At 38.9% G+C, this 25,751-nt stretch overlaps 1 protein-coding gene across 4 annotated transcripts in view; it reads right to left on the bottom strand.

Moving 5' to 3' along the window:
- Nucleotides 1-25,751, bottom strand: part of RXFP1 (relaxin family peptide receptor 1) — a 47,315-nt gene that overhangs the window by 1,939 nt on the left and 19,625 nt on the right. For 3 of the 4 annotated variants that reach the window (XM_048941377.1, XM_048941375.1, XM_048941378.1), the window contains exons 3-17: nt 16,865-16,969; nt 16,000-16,105; nt 13,771-13,842; nt 12,365-12,436; nt 11,149-11,220; nt 10,695-10,766; nt 9,776-9,850; nt 9,183-9,254; nt 8,027-8,098; nt 7,599-7,670; nt 6,145-6,216; nt 4,265-4,336; nt 3,829-4,058; nt 1,462-1,872; nt 783-1,001 (exon numbers count right to left, since the gene is read on the bottom strand). In XM_048941377.1, coding sequence (XP_048797334.1) covers nt 783-1,001; nt 1,462-1,872; nt 3,829-4,058; nt 4,265-4,336; nt 6,145-6,216; nt 7,599-7,670; nt 8,027-8,098; nt 9,183-9,254; nt 9,776-9,850; nt 10,695-10,766; nt 11,149-11,220; nt 12,365-12,436; nt 13,771-13,842; nt 16,000-16,105; nt 16,865-16,969 — 1,794 coding nt within the window. The remainder of the gene's footprint in view (nt 1-782; nt 1,002-1,461; nt 1,873-3,828; nt 4,059-4,264; nt 4,337-6,144; nt 6,217-7,598; nt 7,671-8,026; nt 8,099-9,182; nt 9,255-9,775; nt 9,851-10,694; nt 10,767-11,148; nt 11,221-12,364; nt 12,437-13,770; nt 13,843-15,999; nt 16,106-16,864; nt 16,970-25,751) is intronic. The other variant, XM_048941376.1, reaches the window with a different exon arrangement.

Here is a 25,751-nt window from a genome sequence, read left to right as displayed (position 1 = left end):
AGCTGTAGTAGGCATTATAGCGTTTCTACCCATTAATTAACATGAGCCCTTGATGCTTATGAAACAGAGCTTCCTGCTTGGAGGGGTGGCTGCACACTAACAGCTTGGCTTCATATCACAGGTTGTTTCTTCTCACTATTATTTTTGCACTACCCTTTGCTCTTGTATCTTCTCTATTCTTTGCTTCCTGTCACTGCCTGGGATCTATATTCCCTATTCCTCAGTATTATTCATTATAAGTCCCCCCACAAAGCTTTTAAAGTTTCTAATCTTTTACTGGTTTTACATGGGAATGTATTTTTAGCATGAAGAAGGTTAGCTTGATTTTACCTAACTTAGTGCTTGAAGTGTCAGTGCTTGAATTTATTTCAGGGTAAGAATTATATGGTTCAATCAAGATATGAAATTTTGTGTTGGCTTGAACGCTGGTTAGGCAACAGAATCTCCGAAAGCCAGAAGATGAGAAAGGCCAATCCAGTGCAAGCTTGGTTTACAAAATCATCTGATATATTTTATAGATATTCTATTGGGACAGACTTCAAAGATTTGATTTTTTGTTGTTATGTCCAAATTAAACGTGACTAACCTTGTAGATGATAGTAATATAATCCAGTGCAGTAATAAAGCAAAGTATAATTCATTATATTGTGTGTTCATCTATGAAGATAAATAAGCATATAGTTCATTACAGTAATATAATTCAATACATTCAATTATTTGTTCTTCTAAACAAAAAACTATCTTCATGCACAGCCAAAACAGCAGCAAGGGGAAGAACATACCTGGTATTTCTACTTGCAGTAAAGAAAGGAGTTTCAAAATAAAAATGGGTATCCAACACAGTGCGTCAGTAAATACAATGAAGAAAAAACGTTTGGCCAGTGTCATCTCTTTTTTGATATGATTCTGAATCTCAGTAGCCATAATGGCTGTTTGGTGAACACTGTAGAACATACTTCCGTAGGAAAAGACAATGATGAGAAAAGCTGCCAAGTTTACACCTGTTGAAAAGGCTTTAATTAGTTACTTCTTAAAAGCAGAACGGCAGTTCCACATCACTTGTTTGCAAGTTGGATAATAAAGAAAAATCCTTGCTCTAAACTGCCAATCCCATAAAATTAAACAGTCTTCTCTCAAACATGGCATCTCTACTCCAGTAATCACATCATCATCACCTGACAAATGTTTGCTATTGGAGCCAAACAGCGCAGCTCTTCTCTTTACTTCCCTGGCAAAAATCTATTCCTTCAGGAACTCAATGATTCTACCTTCTTTCCAACTTTTGAGCCCTTCATACATCTTAAGATACCTAAGTATCAATCTAATATAACAAAATAGTTTGGAAAAGGTCTGTATGAAAAATGAATATCCCAACAAAGCTGCCAAATCTGTCTGAAAATCAGGACCATTGTTGTATATAAGGAAGGCTCTAATCATGTATCAGGAAAAAAGGCAACTTACCTAAAAAAATGACAACAGAATAAATCTGACTTCCTGAACTTTCTGATTGCTCTGAGTGAAGAGGGAAACAGACGCCATTGGTGCCGTAGTAGTTCCTGAAAAATTCCTTATTGCTCAGTGGAATAAAAGCAACAACAAACCCAATTATCCAGATAAGAACTAAAATGGAAATTGTCCTGCATTTTCTGGGCTTCAAACACCTAAAAGGATAAACTATGCAGATGTATTTCTCCAAAGTCAGGTAAGTCAACAGTAAGACTGACACCTCTGTAGACAGAATAGCCAGCGATCCCACCAATTGACAATGAATACTGTCCATCCACAACTGAGCGTGCTTGTTGTATTCTCCACGATATTTAAGATCAAAAGCTCCAATCACAAATAAATATATTCCCATCAGACAGTCAGCACCTGTGGGCATAGTGCTTAACATCATTATTTACACATCTGAATTTCCCGTTCTCTTTGTGTATATGTCTGTTGAAAAACAGACATGCACACGTTAGTACACATTTTTAAGCCAGCTAACACACAGTTATAAAACCAATGTTAGAGTTGGAATGATACCGCGAGTTGTAGCGAAGGCCACATAATTCAGCTCTGTTATTCCTTTTTGTCAGCTTTTGTTTGAGCTAATAGTCTATGTTTCACAGTTGTTTTCAGACTTACATATTGAATCCTGAATAAAATTGGTTTTCAAGCTGAAGAAGCATACTTCAATTTATAGAAATACGCTTTCAACCCTTTTCTTGGGTTGGATTGAAAGTTTAGTTTTAATTCGTCAATTTAATTTGTTCCATTTAAGTTTAATTTAGATTTATCCATCTTACAATAATTCAAAACTGCTGTGCACAAGCTTCTACTAAGACTTGAAAGCAGTCAGCAAACACAATCAACAGTGCTCTTCCTCCTGATTAGCTTAGCAGGGAAAGGCAGAAGGTAGAGGGAAGCTCCTGTGCATGCTAGAGGGATTGCTCTGACATTTGTTGAGCTCCTTTTGGAGCATTAGAATGAGTGAGCTTGTACTGTAGATCTCTCAGGATGTGCTCACCATTCCTCACATGCTCAATAATGATGGCAGGGTAAAAATAATTATTAAATTCTAGCATTTGCTTCACGTTTTCATCTCTAGTGCAGCAAGAGAAACAATGAGCCTTGATTGCTTATATTGAAAGATCATGACACCTCTTCTTACTCCTATTATATTTTATATGGACTTACCAAGAAAAGGCTCAGTAACAAATATTTCTGCAATGCTAACACTACAAATTGAAGAGGAGCTGTCAACACAGAGCTGAAGGTGTCTCGTGTACACACACACATACATGCTTATGCATAGTCTCAGTGACTAGAAGTTTTGCATGGTGCTCAGATTTTTCTAATGGTTAAGCAATAACAATTTGAGAATCACTGACATGCAGTATATAGAAATGCTGCCATTTTATACCCTGCTGACAATTACATTTAAAAATGCAGCTAATACCACTTGTGCAATATTTAAGTTTAGATGGATTTGTACTGAGATGGGCTATTAGGAATGGTAACAGAATCCCATGCAATTGTTTAGATTGTTTAGCCTGGAGGCGGCTCAGGGGAGACCTCACTGCACTCTACAACTCTACAAAGGGAGGTTGTGATGAGGAGGGGTTTGGCCTCTTCTCCCAGGCAACACACAGGACCCGAGGGAATGGCCACAAGTTGTACCAGAGGAGGTTTAGGTTGGACATGAGGAAGAACTTTATCTCTCAGAAGGTGGTCAGGCATGGAATGGCTGCACAGGGAGGTGGTGGAGTCGCCGTCCCTGGCAGTGTTCAAAAGGCGCCTGGATGAGGAGCTGTGAGATCTGGGTTAGTGCTTGTGGTAGCAGCGGTGATGGGAGGGCGGTTGGACTTGTAGGTCTTTCCCAACCTTGTGATTCTATGATTCATTAAGAGGAAATTGTTCACCCAGGGGGTGGTGAGGCCCTGGCACAGCTGCCCACATTGCTGCGGGTGCCCCATTCCTGGAAGAACTCAAGATCAGGCTGGATGGGACCCTGGGCAGCTGAGCTGGTGGGGGGTAACCAGCCCACAGCAGGGGTTGAGACTGGGTGGGCTTTGAGGTCCCTTCCAACCTTCCAATGTCTACAGCACTAAAATCATGAAACCTTTGCAATCTATCAACAGTTTGTTGTTACAGAACAAAGGTAGCATCCAACAAGACTTCCCGGTGGGGAAGATATGGCATTTTGTATTGCCGTTCACAGGAGCATGAGGGTTCAGTAAATCTAATACTGGAAATGTGTCACCATTTTGTAATAACAAATACTGTACACACTACGAGCAGATTAAAACAATGTTCTTCTACTTTCATGCATGGAATACTCACAGCAGAGAGACATTATTGAGATGCCGTGGAGCTTATTTTCCGATCTGATGTAAGGCCTCATACAGATAACAAAAATATTTCCAAAGCAAGTGATGGCAGATACAACCCAGACAAACACTCTCTGTATAATGCTAGCTAAAAGATTCTCCAGGGATGAAATCCCATCAGTATTAGGCTTACAGCTGCGCACATGAGGGGCATATCCACAGTACTGGAACTTCTTGAAATATCTGGTGGTGAGAAAGAAAGACAGAAAATAGATGGCTCTATCTTTGTAGCCAGAATATAAAACCTCTTTGGTAAATATTCAGAAAACGTATCTCAAAAGAAGATAAATGAATTTTAAATTACTTAATAACCGTTTTTTCTTATTCAGTAATCTGCAAACTGTGAAATTACAACCAAAGAAAACAAGCTGGAATGATGATCTACTTACATGTGGGAAAGGTTTCTAAGTGGAATGAACATTCTTCTCTGGATGTTTGCAATTTCAATGCCCTCCAAGCTGCTGTAAACAATACATTCTCAATGAAATGCAGTAGAAACTCAGTGGCAGAAAGACAAATTGGGTGAGCATTTATATTGTATTCATATGATGAAACTGTGCGTTCATGTTATGAAATTAGAGATGAACTTAATTGTGTCTACTCCATCATTCTTCTGGAACTTGAACAGAAACGCTAAATAAAAGCTAAAGTGGAACAAAATGAATCACACTTAATTTTACTAAACTTGCTATTTTTCCAGTATCTCAAAGAAGGCAGTTTTGGTGCTCTCAGCAGTGCCATCCATGATTGCCCTTCTCAAGTGTTGTTCTGCCAACTCTCTTTCACCATCCCTGGAAAAATCATAACTTGTTCCAGCAGTGATATTTTAAATGTCTGCCTTCCATCCCAAATATTGCTTTCCTAGGCAAACACATCACAGCAGGAATGCAGGATTTTATTGTGTCAAGAGCAGCAGGAAGCTGGTACACAGAATTCTGCATATTAGGGAAAATGTTGGACTTCTGGTGACAAATACATAGGATTTCTTATTTGATTTTTTAAAATATATTCTAATACTCCTACAGTAGTAGACCAATACAGTGTAACTGTGCAGGTTGCTCTTTCAGAACTTCAGTTTCTGTATTCTAGTCTAAAATAATTAAATGTGTAACTTGCGAAAACCTTTGGTTTTCCTTGTGTGGAACCTTGTTTGAATCCACTTCTAAATGCCCTGAGTGCAAAATACTTGTGAGTCCTGGGTATATTTAGGCAAAAGAGGGTAAAAGTACCAATCTTAATGGTTTTTAGTTTTGGGAAATTCTGCTATGAGACAAGAATAACTCCCCAAATATAGAAACCTGTAAATTTTAGTTAAGCCCTGAAATTAATCCTGGGCTTGATTTCCCTAGCTATACCTACTATTTTAAGCTGGGAAAGAGGGAATGGATATTCTACAGACTGAGGGCTGAGACATACTGTTTCATGTAGATCTGTCTCAAGGTTCATCAGCTTTCCTAACTTGAAACATGGAAGGTCCTGAGCACTGAGTTGCACGAGTTCTTTGAGTGTTAAATAATGAATGAAGGACATGCTGTAACTTGAAAAAAAGAAAGAGGTAGCTTATAATTCTTTTCTGTGCTCAGATACTTGTTGTTGCTGTAACTTGTACAGACCTACTCCCTGCATCACACAGTCTTTCCAAGCTGGCAGAATTCGCGTTAGAGCTGCTGTGTTAGCCAAGATACAAAATTTTCCTCTCAACTCCCTAAAAAAGACTTGTAAAATCCCACCCCCTCTGACAAGACGGCCGAACCATGATTGCTTTGTGGGTTTTTTTGTTTTGTTTTGTTTTTTTAATGGTGTTAGTAGTGGATTCTGTAAGAGGTGAAACAGTTCCCCAGTCAAACCTGTACGTACATCAATTTCCTTTTGAATTCCTGCCTTTACTGATTCTAATGTTGTCTACCCACGGCATTCAATAGCCCCTACTGAGCTTCACGTGACTCTTAACCCTATGGACAAGTTGTTCAAGATCAAAGCTGGGTTCCATTAAACTTGCTCTTTAACACTTGAAAAGACAACATCCTTTGTGAAGTGGAACTCACGATTTCTTTTCATTTGAGAAATATCCAGTAAGAACCTCGTATTTAAATGAAGGTACATTGGAATATTGCTAGTAGTTACTTTCCAGGCTGAAATTTGTGAATAGCTACAGTCTGGTTCAAAGGAAATTTCTTTTAAAACATGTTTTGTATTATGAACTTCTGAAGATGTGCTTTATCACAAATAAACATAGCTAAGTGTTTGAATAGAAAAACTTGATACTTACAGGGATTTGAGTTTGGTTAGAAAATCAAACTGGTCCATTTGTATTTTCTTGATTGGATTGTAAGAAAGGTTCCTGTAAATACAACAGAGAGTTAAATCTACATCATACATCTTCCTTACAGCCTCTTCAAAGATAAAGTAAAACTACTTTTCAGCCCTCTAGGAAGGACCTGCTCTCTTGGCAGTTGTGAATATAAGTAACATCATTTCTGTAGTGTTATTCAGCTTGGTAAATACCCTTCCAATGGAAAGAGTAGCCAGATGCTTCGTACTATGCTACTGCCACATACATTCACGTGCACATCTGCATCCCCCAACCTCACGCTTGAAGGTTTTGAGTAAGTAAAAGAATGTAGCTGAACTGCACACATATAGAAACAAAATTTAGTTTGGTACTTGATAAAATCCATCACTTCTAATGATTTCTGTGAATACACATAGAGATAGTTCTAATTTCTTCTCCCTACAACTCTTCCTTATGTTTCTGTTTAGATAAGGTAAATTTAACATGAAAGCTCAGTATCTGCAGCTGGCTACACTTGATTATCCCAAGAGTTGTGACTGATCCCAAGAGTGCTGGAAAAGCAGAAAAATAAGGTATTGCACATGCTGGGTCCTGGCTAGAAACAGAGATCTGTGTCTGGCAAGGGTAAGAACAGGGACTTTGCACAGGTGGGTTAACCTCCAGTAAAACTTGCCCATGGCAATGAACAAAAAAAGAAAGAAAAAAAAATAATCAATGCTTTCTCAAAATGTACATTGGGTTTACACAGCTTCGAGTGCACTGGGGAGTCTTGCTGCCTCTCTGTACCATCTTCCAAGTTTAAAATCAATGCAGGATTAAATGTGCTGGCCTGAGCTCTGTGGAGAGATCTTCAGTTTTCTGACATAATCTTGCAGATTATGTAAGAAAGACTGGGACTTTTCAGCACTTGAGAATTTTTCCATGCACGTTATGGAAAAGAAAGAATGCCTTTTTTGTTTGTTTGTTTCATAATGCCTTACACTTCTTTGGATCTCTTTTACAAGAGGAAAGCACTTGCTAACGATGCTATCCAGTTCTTACCCTTTTAATTTTTAGAGCCAAATCATAACATCATGTTAAAAACTCCCATCAAAACGATAAAGTTCTCCTAATACAGCTAGCATAGGTCATTTTGCATACACTAGTAAGATCTGGAAAAAAATAGAATTTGAATTTGCTCTCTTTTTGGATATGAAAATGACACATTTTACAAAATTATTCAGGGCAAAATGGTAAACATAAAATTAAAGGTAAATGACAAACATAAAATTAAAAGTAAATGACATGTGAAATTGCTTTTGTGTCAAGAGTTTTTTAGGCAACGCTTATACAGAGATGCTCTTTTTTTCCTGGCATTCATGAATGAAAGCATATGAGTAATGTACAGTCTAATAATAATAATAATAATAATAATAATAATGAATCCTTACAGTTGTGAAAGCTCCTTTAGATCCTTAAACACATATGCAGGAAGTGATTCAATCTCATTGCTAGCCAAGTCCCTGCAGAAACAGCCATAGGTGAGACGTAGTAAGTTCTCAGTAGGTTCAACAATTCTGCTGAAGAGTTTTGTAATTTCAAGACACACAGTTTCATTCTATTTGACAAATATTTCGTACTAGATAGATTTTACAACACTTGGACTATAAAAGAATGCTGTTAAAATAACATGGAAAGCTAGAGACACCAGATTTCTCTTGGTCTAGTTATTTTGGAGATATCATTAGATCATAATTTGTTATTATTTTATTTGCATCAAAAAGAGTAAAATACCTTTAATTTATGGTAATTGATATATGGAAAATAAACTACGAAAGTCTGTGGCTTGTCATACAAGAAAGAGAAGAAATGGACTCACAGTTCGTCTAGCATTTGGAGAGAAGAAAAGCTGTTTTCATTCAGAGATCTGATTTTATTTTGCCTCATCACCCTGGAAGGAGAAAACAAGCAGATATTTCTGCTGCTCAAGGACTGCTTGGCTTTGAAGAAAACTTTTCAGAACATCTAAGATTCATTCTTATCTGGATGTTCAGAAATGAGCCTCACATATTCAGTTAACAAGCACATCAGATACCCAATTGCACAAATAACTTGTGTTGCATGTATGCGAATGTACTGTGTGCTCTTCAGTTGTATTGGTACCTACCAACAACTAAAATACAAAAGTATTGCAGAATAACAGAAAGACACAATTAACTACTGATTGCTTTGAGATTTCAAGATTATTTCAGGGATAAAACTAATTGCTGGGACAGGTTTGAATGTTCAGGCTGTTCTTTCTGGCAAGCTCATTTAGCGAGGCTGCCATTCTAGCGCTCTTCAGTCACCCCAAACATTCCTTTACCCATAGGAGATCAAAATACATCTTCTGAGAGCAGGAGAAAGATAAACTGGGCTAGAAGGCTTGGGACCTAACAGCCTTCAGAACATAGGCTCATGGCTGTGCAACACCTTCACCCATATATCATCTGCTACTGCACTTGATCCTTGATTGAACGATCAATGATTTAATGAACAATCAATGATTTAATGAACAAAGAGAAAACCAAGAATAGGAGTACCATGGAAGAATTAAAAATTGGAAGTGACCAGGCAGGCTCCTAATCTATCAAATGGCTGACAGGATTTCTGAAGACATCGTGACATTACAGAAGAAACTTTGAAGAGAATTCTACAGTTCTCAAATTGTTGGGCCAACCAACCAGGCTGTTGAACTTTTTGAAATGAAGAAATGAGCCAAACGTGGTTTGTGTTTTTGCTGCTTTTTGGTCTGTATTTTATTTTTTTTCCTTCTTTTCCAAGCAAAATGTCAGACTGAGAACTTCTAAATATTGGTCATAATCGCTTCAGCGAAATTTAGCTGGGCACCTGAAGGCTGAATTTTGATCCAAATTTAAACAGTGGTTATTCTGTACGGTGCTGATTTATAATTAAGTTTCCTTACATGTAAATAACCACAACATTAAGGAAAATTTCAGCTCATTCTCTCTAGCCAGTATATCCCTATTACTTACAATACAGTTAAACTGCTGCAGGAGATGAAAGTGACATTTCTTAAGTGATGAATATGGTTGCCTTCTAAGTCTCTAGGATATAAAAACAAAACATGCAAATAAATTTATTGCAATCAGGCTGTTATTCTAATGTAATTAAAGAAAGCTACTACTAGAACATTATGACTGCAAGAAAGAGAACAGAAACCAGACATCTAATTTCTCTGCACACCAGACTAACGACTTCAGGTCATCAACCCTGCTGTGAACCAGCAGGCATTCTGTAAGATCATTCCACTGTCCATTATAAAAAGTGCTACAGAAATGCAATACACTGGATGTCAGGGGGAAGTTCTTTACAGAGAGAGTGGTGAGGTGCTGGAACAGCTGCCCAGAGAGGCTGTGATGCCCCGTCCATCCCTGGAGGTGTTCAAGGCCAGGTTGGATGGGGCCCTGGGCAGCCTGGGCTGGTATGAAATGGGGAGGTTGGTGGCCCTGCATGTGGCAGGGGGTTGGAGATTCATCATCCTTGAGGTCCCTTCCAACCCTGTCCATTCTGTGATTCTGTGACACAAAGAAAAAATATTTTCTAGTGGAAAATAAGGTATACTTACAGCCAGTTCAGTCTCGGCATATATTGGCACAGAGGTTTGTCAGGCAAATGAGCAAGAGAATTATTCATCATCTCACTGGAAACAACAACAACAAACAGTATAGCTGGCTACATTTGCAAAAAATGACATTGTGGAAAAAAAAAGCTCTTGTGCTTTTGAAAAAAAGGCAGAAAGCACTCAAAGCTTCGTTCATTTCTCACAGCTTTAGGGATACTATTATTTTCTTAAAATTCTATACAACTCTGTGAAGCACTGCTTTTTTCCTTATCGCGTCAGTTACCGGGTAAAGGAAAAATATTTATTTCATAGCTTTTAAAATTAAACAAAGCAAGTCATTGCGAGTATTTTGACTGTGCTGCCATAACATGTAATTTCTCTTAGTGACATGGGAAAGGGGAGATGGAGGGAGGCTTCTCTCTGGGCTGCTGGAGACCCGGGGCAGCTCATGGGCAGAGACTTGGAAAGGGAAGTAAGAGCAGGAGCCATGGGGCAGTGGTGGCTCCCCATAACCTCCCAGTGGGTAACTGGCACCCACTGCTGTAGCTGGCATATTTTTGTCCTCTCTAAGGAAAATATGGCAGACTTTCTTAGGAGCGAGTTTAGTGCTCGCCCAGGGTTTTTGTTGTAGATTCACTTTGCAAAGTAGAAGGTCTCACACATCCTCTTTAATCTCTGTTGTGGCTTCAGGAAAAGCAGTTCCATTCCCATTGATTGTGATAGTTCATAACCACAGTTGGGTAGTTTGTCTGTATGTGAAAAGATGGGCTCCACAGGCGTGGAGATGCTTCTGAAATAGAAGCTTTTCTGCAACAGCAGACAATATGGTGTGATGAGCAATCACAGCCATTATAAACAGATGTATGTATTTATTCTATATGATCTTTTTAAGTAACACTTTTGATTCTTATTCCATACTTACAGGAGAATTAGTGATTTGAGTCCATAAAATGTCGATGGAGAGATCCGATTTATCCTATTGTTTTCAATTATCCTATAGCAAAACACATGTCAGACTGAGAGCTGTCTACAGTCTTAAATTAAACAGAGGAAAAAAGACAACAAAATTTGAAGTCGCATTCTTCAAATACTCACTCAAACTACTTAGATGGTATTGGCACACTCCTGCACAGCAGGTCAGGGTATACATATTCACTTTCTTTCAGAATAATGTAATATTTTTTAGAAATATTTTTAACTTAGAGGAAGTAATTGCTTTCCATTTTTTCCCCCACAAAGTGCAGCATGAGTTCCTTAAATATTATCTGGTACTAAAGCAGTGCTATGCACAACAGTTTAAACAGTCCAAATATTTCCTTTAACTTGCTTTAATTACTCCTTGAGAAGACAAACACATCAATGAGAAAGTTACATACAGCCATTCAAGTTTATGGAGATCTTCAAAGACGTGAGGCTTCAAGTTGGTTATCTTGTTGTTACTCAGGTATCTGAATCAAGATCAATAAAAGACAAACAAATGAGATGCATCAGATGCATGAAAGAGTGTTTTAAGATTTTTCCTTGATAATTGATGCAATTTCTTATCATTACTATTTTTGACTGTGGGAAATTTCTTTTTTTTTCTTTTTGAAAGATAACCCACTTACAAGCAAACACACACTGGTATGTGATTCCAGCCTCTGTCTCCCCTGGAAAACCAGCTTTCTATGGCATCAGGAGATGTTTAAGCATGAGTCTTTCATTGAAATGCCAGAGCAACTCAAATAGATAGATAGCAAGAGAGGAACTCACCACAGTGAGGACTTTCTGAACAATTATGTGAAATATTTTGCCTTACAGATAAGAAAACACAGCACGCTGAGCCCTTTCACCATGCTACTTTGGAGCCCCATTCCAGTTCCATTATGTGGAGTAATTAGTTCCATGAATTTTCTGTGGTCACGCTCAGTCTTTGCTAAGGATATTAGTCATAAATGGAGATGCCCAAAACAAAAGCAGCACTATAAGAGATCTGGGAGAGTAATAAAGGCAGCTGCAATAACAGATAACTTCACACTTGTGAAGGAAATGTAAGGTGTACAATATTAAAAATAAAATAAAATCCCATCACAAACACAGCAGAGACAAAAGACTGAACCGAGTGATGGAATTTACGCATCTTCTCTTCCACTCAGCTCTTTCCTTACAAGTCTGGACTCCCTTACAAAAAGATACTGCAAAATTATGGGAAAACAAAAGAGTTCTTTTCATTACTGATACTGGCTGCTCATGTTCACTTCAATGAACCAGAATAGCACGTTAAAGAGCTCTAATTCAGTACAAGATCTTGCTTGTGTTTTTACTCCCTTTTCCATTCTTTCTGACTATCATATTGTCTCCTCCTATTCTGCATATTTGGGCAATAGGAGTGATTTATGGAGCCCACTCGTATTGTCAGAGTATTGTCCTGACAGATAAACATACATAGACAGAGCACAGATAGCTCTCAATCTTTGTTTTCTCCTTCATACCATGGAGATAAAGATTTGGACCATTATATAATCTAATGTTGAAACAAATAAGAGAGTGATATCCGCAGCAATTCTCAGAGCTGTTCCAGTTTCTCTTAAATATTCTTAAAGCAATACTTACAGTTTTGTCAAGTTGTATAAACCTTTGAAAGCATGTTTGGACACGGCTCTGATTTTATTGTCCTGGAGATATCTAGGAAGATAGAACAAAACCAACAACAATCGATTCCCTGTTGCATGCAAAGTCAAAGGAAGCGTAAGTAAAGAATTACGGTTTATCAGCTAACCTGGAAAAGAGGCCATCAAGCTTTCTGACATCCTATATTTGACAATTATCATTTCAGAACTGGAGTTGCAGGGACTGCAAAGGTGTTTTAAAAGAAATAAAAAATCGTGGGGGAAACATAGAATGTGTTTAACAGGACATTTGGTTTGCCTACAATGAACAAGGAAATGGTTATGCTCCATCTCCTGATAGATCAGCCCTGAGATTCCTGCTGCGGAGACAAAAACACCAGCTTTTACACAACGGGTCCACGATGTTCACTGCTCAAGAGCTTTCTAAACACATGCACTCAGAGATGTGCGAAGTTCATGTCAGCAACACATACCTTCTTCAGGGAGGTATGTCTGTACTCTTAATGAAAACACATCTTTGAAGTCCTTAAGGCAATGGTTCTTAATTAACATTGTGGACACAAGATGGTGCTGCAGTACAGAACACTTGCCATTGGAGCTGACATCCAGTATATTTCCTAGGAACGTTTGGTTTTGGAATTTTGCATGTAATCCTTAATGGAACTAATTCTATATCAATCAAACTCATTAAAAGCTACGATTTTGAACAACACATGCATTGCACATCATAAACACACCTCCTATTATACTGCTATGATAATTTGACTAGTTGAGCCTATAGCAGGGGATTGCAACTAGATGATCTTTAAAGTCCCTTCCAAACCAAATCATTCTATGATTCTGCAACACCAGCAGATTGGTAGCAGACACATTCAGAGGTAAAAGCTAATGCCATGTGAGTAAGCTTCCCATTCCAGTGGAAAGGCTTCAAGCTTTGATTTTGCTGAGTAAACAATTCATGCTTCCACTTCCTTTGGCATATTACAGAATCACAGAATTGTAGGGGTTGGAAGGGACCTCCAGAGATCATCATGTCCAACCCCCTGCCAAAGCAGGTTCCCTACACCAGGTATATTGCTATTCATCACAAATCTAACTTCATTCAGACACGATGAAGTTTTAACATTTTGCTGGTACAAACCAATCAATATAAGAACAGTTAAATACACAGAAATCACAGCTTTGGGGGAAAAAAAAAAGATGCCAATCGAATTATTTGAAGCAAACAGGTTTCATGATTAGTGAAGTACTGGAGTGTAAGACAAAACAGAATTTTGAGTGTAAATGAGGCCTGTCACATTAAGGCTTGTACAGTGTGTCAGAGAGAGTGAGAGAAAGAATGAATATTTAAAGATCTTAATGGATACTTTAAGTTTAAAGCTTCCTTACAGGTTTTTAAGGTCTTGGTATTTTCTGAAAACGTCAGCATAAAGTTTTCTTAGCAGATTCTTCTGAAGAGACCTGTAGGAATGAATGCACACAGTAAATCTGCTCTGTAGGTGTATCGAGGATGAACTTATCCCATTTCATACATTTGTAACCATTTCACAGATTCTGATGCATTTTCACAGTAAATCAAATGATTCGGCAGAAATTTCTATAATAATTGGCTTTTTCCAGTAGAGTCAGGTTATATGTTTTGGACTGCCTCTGCACAGCATATTAACTGAAAGATGTAGCTGTGCTCTTTACTGTCACACTCTCTTTTTAAAGTTAAACAGAATCAAATCCATTTGCATCAACCAATTCAAATGAAGTGTTTATGCTAGAAGTGAGTTTGAGTCAATGGAGACTGTAAAAAGGCATGAAAGGAGAAATTATTTTACTCATTGTAATGTTGTAAGCAGCTGCTATTCCCATTTTCCACTTTTCATACAGACAGTATCCTTTCAATCCTCCCTGTCCAGACCATTAAAAAAATGTGATTAAAGCACCATGAACTAATTTTAACAGTGTAAGACCACAAATATAATCTGTAGACCTGTGGAAGGGCCTCTATCACTACATGGTTGTGTCAGAGCACTCCAAAGAGCTGGCAGGCTCCCAGTCAGGATGGAAAGTAGTTTTCAGCCTGAGAAAAAAACACACACTCTTCACCTTTGAGACAAGAAGCTTCCTTTGGAAACTTGCTGTTCATTCAGCCCTCATGTCAGATAGCTGACATGAGAAAAATAAAAGCTCTGTTCACTGGGAATTGAAAGAGTGAAAGGAAGACAGACACCAGGTGAAGACTGTGGAGACACCAATGCATAGCTTTGCCTTGGGCCTAAAAAAGTGGTGTTGCTGTTGTTTGCTTATGGGATAGGATTCTGCAGCTCTGCTGTCTGCCATTTTGCTGGCCTAAGGGTTGGTGATGCAGGCAGTAAATATCTATTTTTTGCTTTTGTCTCCTGGCAGCCAACAATTGCAATGGGTTGGGCTCATTGAGACTAGCAGCCCTCACCAGCTTCCAACAGTGTTGCAATGATTTTTTACTCTGTAAGAGCATCTTTCATACTGCTAATATACTAATATGCTAATACATATAATACACATGCTGCCCAATGCTTTATCATCTAAGAATACTCTTCAACGTTCTTGAGGAAGAAGACAAAGTACTAGTTAAATCCAAGAAGTGAAAATATTTGAGTATAAAGTAAAAACACAGATTTATTTCAAACTTCAAATGCATATACAGCTTATTTCCCTATTTGTGTTTCTCTACGTCCCCGTCTGCACTGGGCACTGACTCAGGTGTTCTGACTAGAACAAAAACCATTTAGGACATGGTTGAAGCCTAGTCAGCTTCCCTGACTCACTGCTTTTTTCTGAAGTCATAGCTGCACCTTTATTTTTGAAGCCTCTGCTGTCTCTGAGCCAGCAGATGGTTTAAATACATATTAAATACATATGACATTCTGCACTAACCTGAATTTGAACTACTGAATGGGAACCAACAAGAATCCCATCCAGATGCAAACAGGAACTCAACAGAGATCTGTACCTTTGATTTTTCAGGACAGATCCTTGGGACATTTGATACGGCTCTTCACCATACAGAAAGTGGCCTCTCATAGAAGTGCTGGCAAACAAAGAGCAATACCAGCCACTCTTCCAGAAGTGAGTATTACACCTATTTATCTGTATGATGACTCACCTCAGGTTAAATCCTGCTAAATAACAGCCTGTTCACAGGCACTGAATGAGAGCTATTTGCTCAAGTAGGTAGTTTTACTAGAATCAAGGTTATTGGCAAGAATATAGAGGGGGAATATTGCCAGGATCGTATAACAATGAAACAGTGAAAAAGTCCTAAATGAAACATTTATTTTAAAATTTCTTTAGATTTTCTGATTATTATTATTATTATTATTATTACTATTATTATTTTGCTAGCACAAGTCACTGTTACAAATACGGAACGACCACTTTAAAGTTTTTCAGTTCCTTTTCTCCTGTGGTATGCAGTGAAAATCTGTACTTCAAACCTTAGTGGACTTGTTAACAGAGAGTCCCTATGCTTTCAAAAACACCAGCTGAGCCAACTGGTTCTAATCACACAGCTGCAGTTCTGAAATGGCTGTAGAACTGCTTGTCAAGCCTGAGCATAGCACAAGACCCCTGTCATGCTCTACTCACATCATGGTGATGTTTGAAGGGACCAAAGGGACGGCACGCAGTTGGGCAGCATCGCAGGAGACCTCCAGCCCTTGGCACGTACATTCTGCTGGTACAGCACCAGCCACTGCAGGAAGGCATGAACGTGGTGGAAGATTGGGTTTGCGTTGCAATGGGATGCGGAGGAAAGAAATACAGTGTAAAAGAACAGTGAAGCTCAAAGATGGATCTACTGGCCTGTGTCAAATGGAGTTTAAATTAAGGAATACTCCTTTTTTACATCATTTATATAGACCTCGGAATACCCTAATAATAAATGTAAAGGGACATTAAAAAAATGCTTCAACTTCCAGCCACAGAGAAAGAGCTTTTACAATAGAGCTTTAGGTTTGATACAAGATGGCATGCTATATTTTTTCAAATTTTTCTGACTTTTTAGGTCATTTGATTCTTTTACATCTACCAGAACGAGCAAAGTTCCATCTCTGTGATTAATCTCAGTGCTCAAACTAGACCACTTCTGTATGAATGGACAAATGACTGTAGGTGTAACAGAGAGTAGGGTTCAATAAATATTTGTTGAGTGATGAAGTGAATTTGAAGGAGTGTTGCCTTCATTTCACTCTGAAAAATGTGCATTTCATGATCTTTTCAGCTGTATTCATGTATTCAATGAAACATTTACATTGCCCTCCTAACTGGCAAACATTTGGCACTCTGATAGAAAACGAGTCACCCTATTGCAACTGAAATTAGCTTACATACATTTGTTAGTCTGAGACATTAATTTTATTTCACTACAAATGAAACTGTGCTACGTTTCTATTTCTGATGAGCCCATTTGCTAAATATTTATTTCCAGGAGTTGTCCATAATAACAACTTACAGCACTCCGATGTCCTGGTCTGAAACGCGTACAGGGATTTCACTTTGTTGTATTTCCTCTTTGCGTAATGTTTGTCGAACTGCAGAGACCATCCATTGTTGTCTTCTAACAGAAAAAACAAACAGCACACACATTAGAATAATACCTTCACTAAATTCAGTAGCATCTATTTTTTGCTTTTTTTTTTTTTAATTTCAATAAGGTGATTATTCTAGAAGATTTCATAGAACAGTAAATGAGCTTGTTTGAATATACCTGCCCAATTACTTCTGTGTACTAAGTTTGTAGGTGCACAGAAGGAGTATCTTCTGATGCCTTAAGCAATTCAACAGTCTCTGTGCAAGGGAAGGAAAAGGGGGGAGAAGGGGGGAGAAGAGAAGGGGGGAATAAAAAGAACCTTTGACAGCTGCAGTCTGCTTTTTGTCTTGCTAGTTTGAGTCTGACCTCTCTTCAGCTCTGATGATGTCCAAACGTTTCTAGTTTAAAGCATCTCATTTGAATAAATTTGCACCTGCAGCAGCAGTGCTCCTTAGGATGGCACTCGCTATCTGGTGAGCTGAAGCATCAGTAGTAATCAGAAACATTATTTTGTAATGATGCCTGCTGTCAAAAAATACTTACATGAGAGCCCCAAGGATGGCTCTGCTGATTTCATTATTACACTCTTAGTTGCATTTGTTTAATACATTAACACTGGCTTCCTCCATTCTGCATGGGAACAGTCCAGTTGTACTAGTTAAATACCATTCCTCACGGACATTTTTTTTTTAATGTTCAAGCAAGAACTGTTGTCTCAAAAAATAGGCAGGGAGAAGTGAAACGTGTTTAACTTTTTGTAAATTCTCCCATTCTGAAATTGTCTCTTATTCCTCGTGTCACATTACAATGCATTTTCCTCAGCTATGCAGGGAAATTACCTTGTAAGCATCTCCTTAAGTGAGCCCACAGTGTCAGCAGATGGAGCTCTTCTGAGAGATGCTCAAGCTGAAAAGCTGTGTTCTAATTAACAGGTATTCTGAATGAGTAGGAACTTCAGGCAAACTATCTTTAATCTTCTATTCATTTGTTATGCATAAATTGAAAAAAAAATTAAAGCAAAAAGAAATCTCTGTCTTCAGGAACTGCTTTATAAAGAGAAAATAAAAAGGCTTGATTTGAAAATACATGTTAACCATATTATGCCCTGCAAGAATGTCCATTTCCCACCCAGAGAAGGCACTTTTTTCATTAACTTCCTTGAGAGCACCTGGTGTCTTATGAAGCATTAGCAATTTTGACCAGTCAGATCATTAAGCTGATCATCAGAAGCTGCATAATTCATTTTGGACAAAACGAAGAGAGTCTAAATCTGCTGAAAGATTGCTCTGCTTGTTTTAAATACTGAGCAGCAATTCAGTTTTAGGACTGGATTACAAACCCGAAATACAGAATCTATAATCAATGAAATGAGGAAAACAGCTCCTTTGTCCAGCAGTGATTATAGACCTCCTGTCGTGCAGTTAGAGCTGTAATGGGGTTTCCCCAACACCATTTCTGTGTTGTTGGCTTTTTTTGGGGTTTTTGTTTTGTTTTGTTTTAATTTTAAAAAGGATTTCACTCTTGAATTTGCAAAACTGGACCCAGCAACTGGGGAGCTGGTGGAACTCCTAGTAATAGCACGTATACAGAGGAAGTGAGATGTAAGAGGAATCTTTCATTGAGGGTTGTGAAATAGAGGTTTTTAAACATGTATTAAAACTGGGTTTATTCTCAGAGAATAGTCACAGCAAACAAATACTGTGCAGCCAGGAATACAGTCTCCAAACATGGAACTTCTAATCCATAATTAGAACCATAGAAAAGTCTGGGCAACTAACTGCTTCTCTGAATGCATAGTTAAAAGCCATCAATTCTAATCCTCTTGTAAGCTGACATTTAAGGCATCAATTGTTTTTTTCCGTCTGTACTCCTCTGTTTCTGATGCTAAAGGGTGGATAGATAAAATCTGATTCCACTCTTTAGTATTCTTAAAATGCTTTTGCCACGTGACAAAGCGTTTACAAAGGACGACCTCTGCAGTCTATATGTGCAGAGAGAAGGCACGAGCAGAGCTTCCTGTGCTGAAAGAAATGAGGGAACAGCTCACTATGAAGTGCAAGTCCACCAGTGGTTCCAAGTAAGTCGAGAGACAGCTGTGTATTTTTGAGCGGTCATAAAAGAGAAGGGAGGAATAAAGAAAAATGGAGACCGATTGTTTTGTACTGGAACCATTACGGCTGTCTAGAATGTGTAAGTTCATGGGCCAAGTCTTGTGTAAAGTGTGGAACAGTCCATATTTGACGTGAGTTGCTTTGTCAAACCCCAGATGAACGCGCTGCATGAACAACTATTTTGTGCAGCCATTCAGTGGAACACCAAATGCCAGAACTCTAAAACGCTCTGTAATTCTTTAGGGTTTATACGGTACGTTTGTGACCTGTTTACTACTGTTGAGATGAGGTTCTCCAAACTGTTTAAGAAATGACTGGCGATAGCACTGGTCTTGAAATTCAAAATCTATCGTTTGAGGGAGTTCAGCTCAGACGAAAAGTTACTTTTTCCTGAGCCAGTTCTAAAATAGTTTATGTTGGCTGTACTTCAGTAAGAAGGAGATCTGAGAAAACAAGGCGTAAGTGAATATTCCCCTGTGTGGGAGAAATGAACTAAATAACTGTAAACTGGACTTATTTGAAGGCAGATTAACATACTGTTCCTTCCTGGAGGTTGTCAATTACCATTTCTGATGGGAATAAGAGTGAGTGTGTTAATCTTGTCAAATCATCTTTTATCAATGACAAATCCCAGAAAAAACATCCCTTTTGCTCATTTAAAAAATGTTAGTCACATATAATAAATGTCCACACTGTATAATATGTAAGTACAGGCCTTATATAAAGAACATTCTCTATAAAACTTTCTCCTTCTCTTGACTATGTGCTCATTATTACGAAGAGAAATGATATCAGTGAAATGAACAAACACTTCTGCATTCTAAAGAGCCGCTGGGACACTCTTTGATTTTGCCTTTTGCTGTTGATGGACATAATTCATGGGTGTATTTATTCCAATATATTTTCTCTCACCGTAAGAAATGACTTCAGGATTTAAACAGAATACTTTTTAGTACAACAAGGAAAATCTGTGTTCTCTGAGCAAGAATGAGGGAGCAACTCCTTTTAAAACACTCTCATAACTGCCCTCTTCCAGCACGAGGATATGCTGATACATTCCAATAACTCATGGCAAGACCAAACCCATACTGAGATTTTACACAGAGGAGTCTTGCAGAGCCTGGAACATTTGACTCTGGGAGTAAATTTCTCAGCCCAGTTTAGATATCCAGGTGAAGAACATTTAACTTGCTTGTCAAAGCAAAGGCAACATGCCCCACACCAAAACGTGTGCTACTGTACACTGATCCTTCTCTGTACCTGCTCATGAATTTAAATGTAACATGCCTATTTATATATGACAATGTTATCTCAAAAACAAACAAACAAAAAGGTATTGTATCAATTCAAATGAGATTTACGCTTTTCTAAATGAGCTCGATTTCCTGCTTGCATGAGTTCCTTCTTGATTTTAAGATATCCATATTAAACCACTGCAAATTTAAGGAGATAAGCAGGCTCCAATTTCCAAAAGATAAATATTATCCCAATATTGTACCTTTATTCCTGTAAAGCGCTTGCACAGGAGAGCTTTCTAGTTTATAGAACAGAATTTTTGCTCTATATACATTATTCAGTTTTTCTGTTTTGTTTTTCTAGAACTACTTACCAGTTTTGAAATAAATGTGACAATAAATTAATACAAGCTAATAGCACAGATATGCACATAAAACCCTGTATTGCTCTGAAGATCCACTATGAGTGAGCCATGACTTTGGAGACCCAAGGAGAAAATGTCTAGAAAAGAGCTTCCCTCAGCTATCAAAAATCTTTCAAGATCTTATTGGTTGATTGAGTAAAAACCTCCAGAGCTTCAGCAAACCTATCTGATTGCTTTAGATCAGTGTAAATCTAATAATTTCAGTGGCGTGTGCAGCTGGATGAATAGCCAAGAAGAAGAAAAAACTTGTCCCTATAGAATTGCATATATAAAAAATTTGACGTGACACTCAAAGATCTGATCTTTCACCAAATGTTTGCTACATTGAACACATGCTGCTGAATTCCAAGTGTTTTCTTTTTGCTTTACAAAGAGAATTTACAGGCTCAAAGCTCAGTCCTGTCTCATGTTTAAATCTCCCGTTTTAAGCATTATGTACATAAATGGCATGCCAGGAAAACGTTAGACTAAGTATAAATATCATTTATTATTTGAAAAACAGAATTGTCCAGCTTGTCTGCAATCTGCTGAGGCAAAGCCAAGAATGTCACATTCTCTGAAATTTCCCATTTCTTAACGAGCAATTTTGCAGTATTAAAGCATGTAGCTTTCAGACATCCCATAGAAATTTAGTTTTCTGCTATGGAAATCTAAAGTATGATTTACTAAATCTATGAACTGCAGTAGTTCTCCCTAATTTCGTAGATCTTCAAAGAAATGCATGAGGGAAAACAATGACAACTATACAGAATTTCATTACTTTCATCCTGTCCAATTTTATAGGCCCTTTTATAAAAGGGGTAATAATTCTTGACGTAAGGCCAGCCTGATGGCACGATGGCATGGCACACAGAACAGGTGAGCCCACTGCTTGTAAATGGAAATAGGTGCAGGACTTCAAAGAGTTTACTGCCTCATTTCTTTCAGCAATCCACATCTATGATTTCCATTGTATATCCAGCTAGAGAGACCGTAACAAACATCCATACATAAACACGGGGAACTGAATGCTGCCTTTTGTTCTGAGACCTCTCAGGTCTGGGAGCAATACAATGGTAAGAGCATTTAGCCAGTGACAAACTCCTCTGGAGAGTCAGAAACATCTTAAATTAAATCTGCATGCCTGTTCTTGCTTCACTGGACTGGAAAAACACGGCTATGACACTGTGATTAACAAACAAACGCGCACACACCACAATCACTGCCTAACTGCCAAAAAACAGTTCTGCAGAACTATCAGCTAAATTGTCCAGAAGCCAAATTTCTGAACACCGAAGAAACTCTCAAAATAGCTTCAGCAATTTTTTTCCATTAATTATTGCATAATTAAAGATCCTGCTAGTGAACAAAAGATAGAACACCTCAGCGTGGTTTTCTTTCTATTCCCTTTTTATTATTGCTTCTAAGTGGAGTTACAGTCAAACACATACCTGTAATTTTGCTACTGGCTTATTCACAACGCAAAAATCCAGCCTAGAGAAATGCAGGTAATTAGGCACAAAGCATGCAGATTTTCTGCTTTGGAATGAATATGAATGCTGAAGTGTTTTATTTATTTGTTTCGTACAATTTTTACTCTAAATATACATTTTACCCTACTTCTGATATTTGCAATCTGCAGACTTAGTGGTTGTTTGCTAGCAATAAGTGAAGAATCCATTTCAGTAAACAGCTACAAGACTGAGCATAAAAACTATTCAATAGCATGAAACAACTCTTGCACTAATTTTGAGCAGAGTATAAGGCAAATCCACTCTGTTCCAAATTAAGTCTAAGAGAAGAATTAAGGCATTTATTTATGATGTCTATCACAGACAACATGAGAGGACACATTCTCTATTTCCTGTTTCCACTACAGGTTGTAGATCACAATCTAGAATTCATCTCACCAAGAAAAAAATAAACAAAATAGATCACTGCTAGCACAGTGTTTCTTAAAATGGCATGAAATGCTAACACGAGTCACAAACGCGCTTTGAAACATCCGAGATTCTCATTAGTTTCCTAATTTAGGGAAGTTATGAATCTTTGCTCACTGAAGCCAGTGGGAGCCTTTCCATTGGCGTTAGTGGAGTCAATCCAGATTAGCCCTCACCAGGCACACCTGGCTTCATAAAATGTATTGTGATCAAAGTCCAGGAGGTGTGACCATAGGCTTTATGTTGGTCTTATTGTTTGCATTTCTGAACTAGAACACAACATCATAAATCCAATAACTAAATAGATAGAGATTGCATGCTCGCGTGCTATGAAACCCTAACGGAAGTTAGGAAAAAGTGCTAGATCTGAAAGCAGAAGGATTATTTACAAAGAAGTGAGGGCACTGGTACTTTACATCTAAGAGATTTTCAGAGCCTGTAACAGACTCAGAGCTCTAAATGTATCAGAGACAAACCGGCAGGGCTTCGTCTTAGACTTCAACAAATACCGAAATGTGCTTTCAAATTGCCAAGGTAAAACACAAGTGTTCTCTGGAAGCAGAAAAGCTCAATACCTTTTGGAATATGATTCCGTTCCCGTATTTCTCCACGTACAGTTTTGTACCAAACTGAACTCAAGAGCCGATGGTTGGGTGTGGAGCAAAAAACTGAGGTCAGCAGCTCTGCTCTTTGCTGGAAGACTTCCCATCATAGGGAAGTCTTTCACTTCCATCATTGACATGACATCATGACATTGGAAGTCATTCACTGCCATCTTATCAGCAAAACTATTCCACACATGTATGAACAAATCATTGATTGTACGGAGGAATGCTAGGAGCACTGAAGTCCACTGCAACAAAGATCTTAGAAGATCACATGTAAAACATCACGCTGATGTAAAGTTCAGCTGCACTGGGAATTTTTGCAGCACCTTGTAATAAGAGTGCAAAAGGATAACTGACCTACTGATTTATCTAGAGTTGATAATTACACAGAGGTTATTAGACTGATAATCTTACATTTTTTACCACTATGAGTAATTGAAATATTTATTCAAGAAAGCTGACTTATCTAGGACAGAAGTTTGCTCATTCAGCCCTCTTAGGCAGATTGCATAAAGTGAACAATGAAGTTTCTAAATGTAATACTCAATCAAGGAGCAGATTAAAGGGAAAAAAAAAATATCTAAAGATACTGAGACTTGGTGATTTGAAAAATATCTACTGATGATTTCTGGCAACTTTACTGCTTTCTGTCCAAAGAGTACATTTGTGTTATGATCTAACTTTTCATACACATCAGGGTTTGTTCATATAAACAAACGTACTTGAAGATAATAAAACACAGGTGGACTTGCTGAAGAGCTACATCAGAAATACTGTTCTGTTATTTTTGTTTTGATTTCAACAGCTGTTGTCTAGCACTGCTGGTTTTAGTTCTGCTCTGCTTATCACTGCGTATCACTGTCAAGCCAGAGATCCCAAAATGCTTCTCTGCATGAGCATGCACTTGGCTCTTCCAGCATGCCACTGGGCTTCAAATGGCCTTGCACAGAGCTAGGTTAGAGTACCTTAGCAGTAACACTGTAGTCTTCGATGTGAGAAATAACTTTTTATTCTGTTTGCTTCATAGACAATTCCCATATCAACCTGGCCAAAGTCTGAAAATTAAGCTGAAGCTATTATGAGTGAAATCAAATAGATCCTCGGTGGGACAATCAAACCAAGCTGTTCTGCCTACTTGACTTAAATTAGGCTTGAGCACAGAAGGATGCTGGAATTTGTGACCATTATGTTAACATAGATACAAAAATAGTTCCTAGAGAAACACAATCATAGAATCATAGAATCACCAAGGTTGGAAAAGACCTAAAAGATCATCCAGTCCAACCGTTCACCTATTCCCAATAGCTCCTACTAAACCATGTCCCTCAACGCAACATCCAGTCTTTCCTTGAACACCCCCAGGGTCGGTGACTCCACCACCTCCCTGGGCATCCATTCCAGTGCCTGACCACCCTTTCTGAAAAGTAATACTTCCTCATGTCCAGCGTGAATCTGCCCTGCCGTAGCTTGAAGCCATTCCCTCTGGTCCTATCACTAATGACACGAGAGAAGAGGCCGACCCCCAGCTCACTACAACCTCCCTTCAGGAAGTTATAGAGAGCAATGAGGTCTCCCCTGAGCCTCCTCTTCTCCAGGCTGAACATTCCCAGCTCCTTCAGCCTCTCCTCATATGGCCTGTGTTCCAGACCCCTCACCAGCTTTGTTGCCCTCCTTTGAACACGTTCCAGGGCCTCAATATCTTTCTTGCAGTGAGGGGCCCAAAACTGGACACAGTACTCGAGGTGCGGCCTCACTAGAGCTGAGTACAGGGGAACAATCACCTCTCTGCTCCTGCTTGCAACACTGTTGCTGATGCAAGCCAGGATGCCATTGGCCTTCTTGGCCACCTGGGCACACTGTCGGCTCATGTTCAGCCGAGCATCAATCAATACCCCCAGGTCCATTTCCTCTACGCTGTCCTCCAGCCACACCGCCCCAAGCCTGTAGCGTCGCCTGGGGTTGTTGTGGCCGAAGTGCAGGACCCGGCATTTGGCCTTGTTGAAACTCATCCCATTGGCTCCAGCCCAGCTCTCCAGCCTGTCCAGATCCCTCTGTAGGGCCTCGCTACCCCCAGGCAGATCCACACTTCCAGCCAATTTGGTGTCATCTGCGAATTTACTGAGGGTGCACTCAATGCCCTCATCCAGGTCATCAATAAAGATATTGAAGAGGACAGGCCCAGCACCGACCCCTGCGGAACACCACTCACGACCGGTCGCCAGCTGGATTTGACTCCATTCACCACCACTCTCTGTGCCCGGCCCTCCAGCCAGCTCCTCACCCAGCCAAGAGTGTACCCATCCAAGCCTCGGGCTGCCAGCTTCTGCAGGAGAATGCTGTGGGAGACAGTGTCAAAGGCTTTGCTGAAGTCTAGGTAGACCACATCAACAGCCTTTCCCTCATCCACCAGATGGGTCACTAGATCATAGAAGGAGATCAGGTTGGTCAAAGAGGACCTGCCCTTCACGAACCCATGCTGGCTAGGCCTGATCCCCCAGTCACCCCGCACAT

Source organism: Lagopus muta, chromosome 4 (genome assembly GCF_023343835.1).
Source record: "Lagopus muta isolate bLagMut1 chromosome 4, bLagMut1 primary, whole genome shotgun sequence".
NCBI lineage: Eukaryota > Metazoa > Chordata > Aves > Galliformes > Phasianidae > Lagopus > Lagopus muta.
The sequence above is the reverse complement of the archived record's forward strand: the minus strand, read 5'-3'. Positions and strand labels throughout refer to the sequence as shown.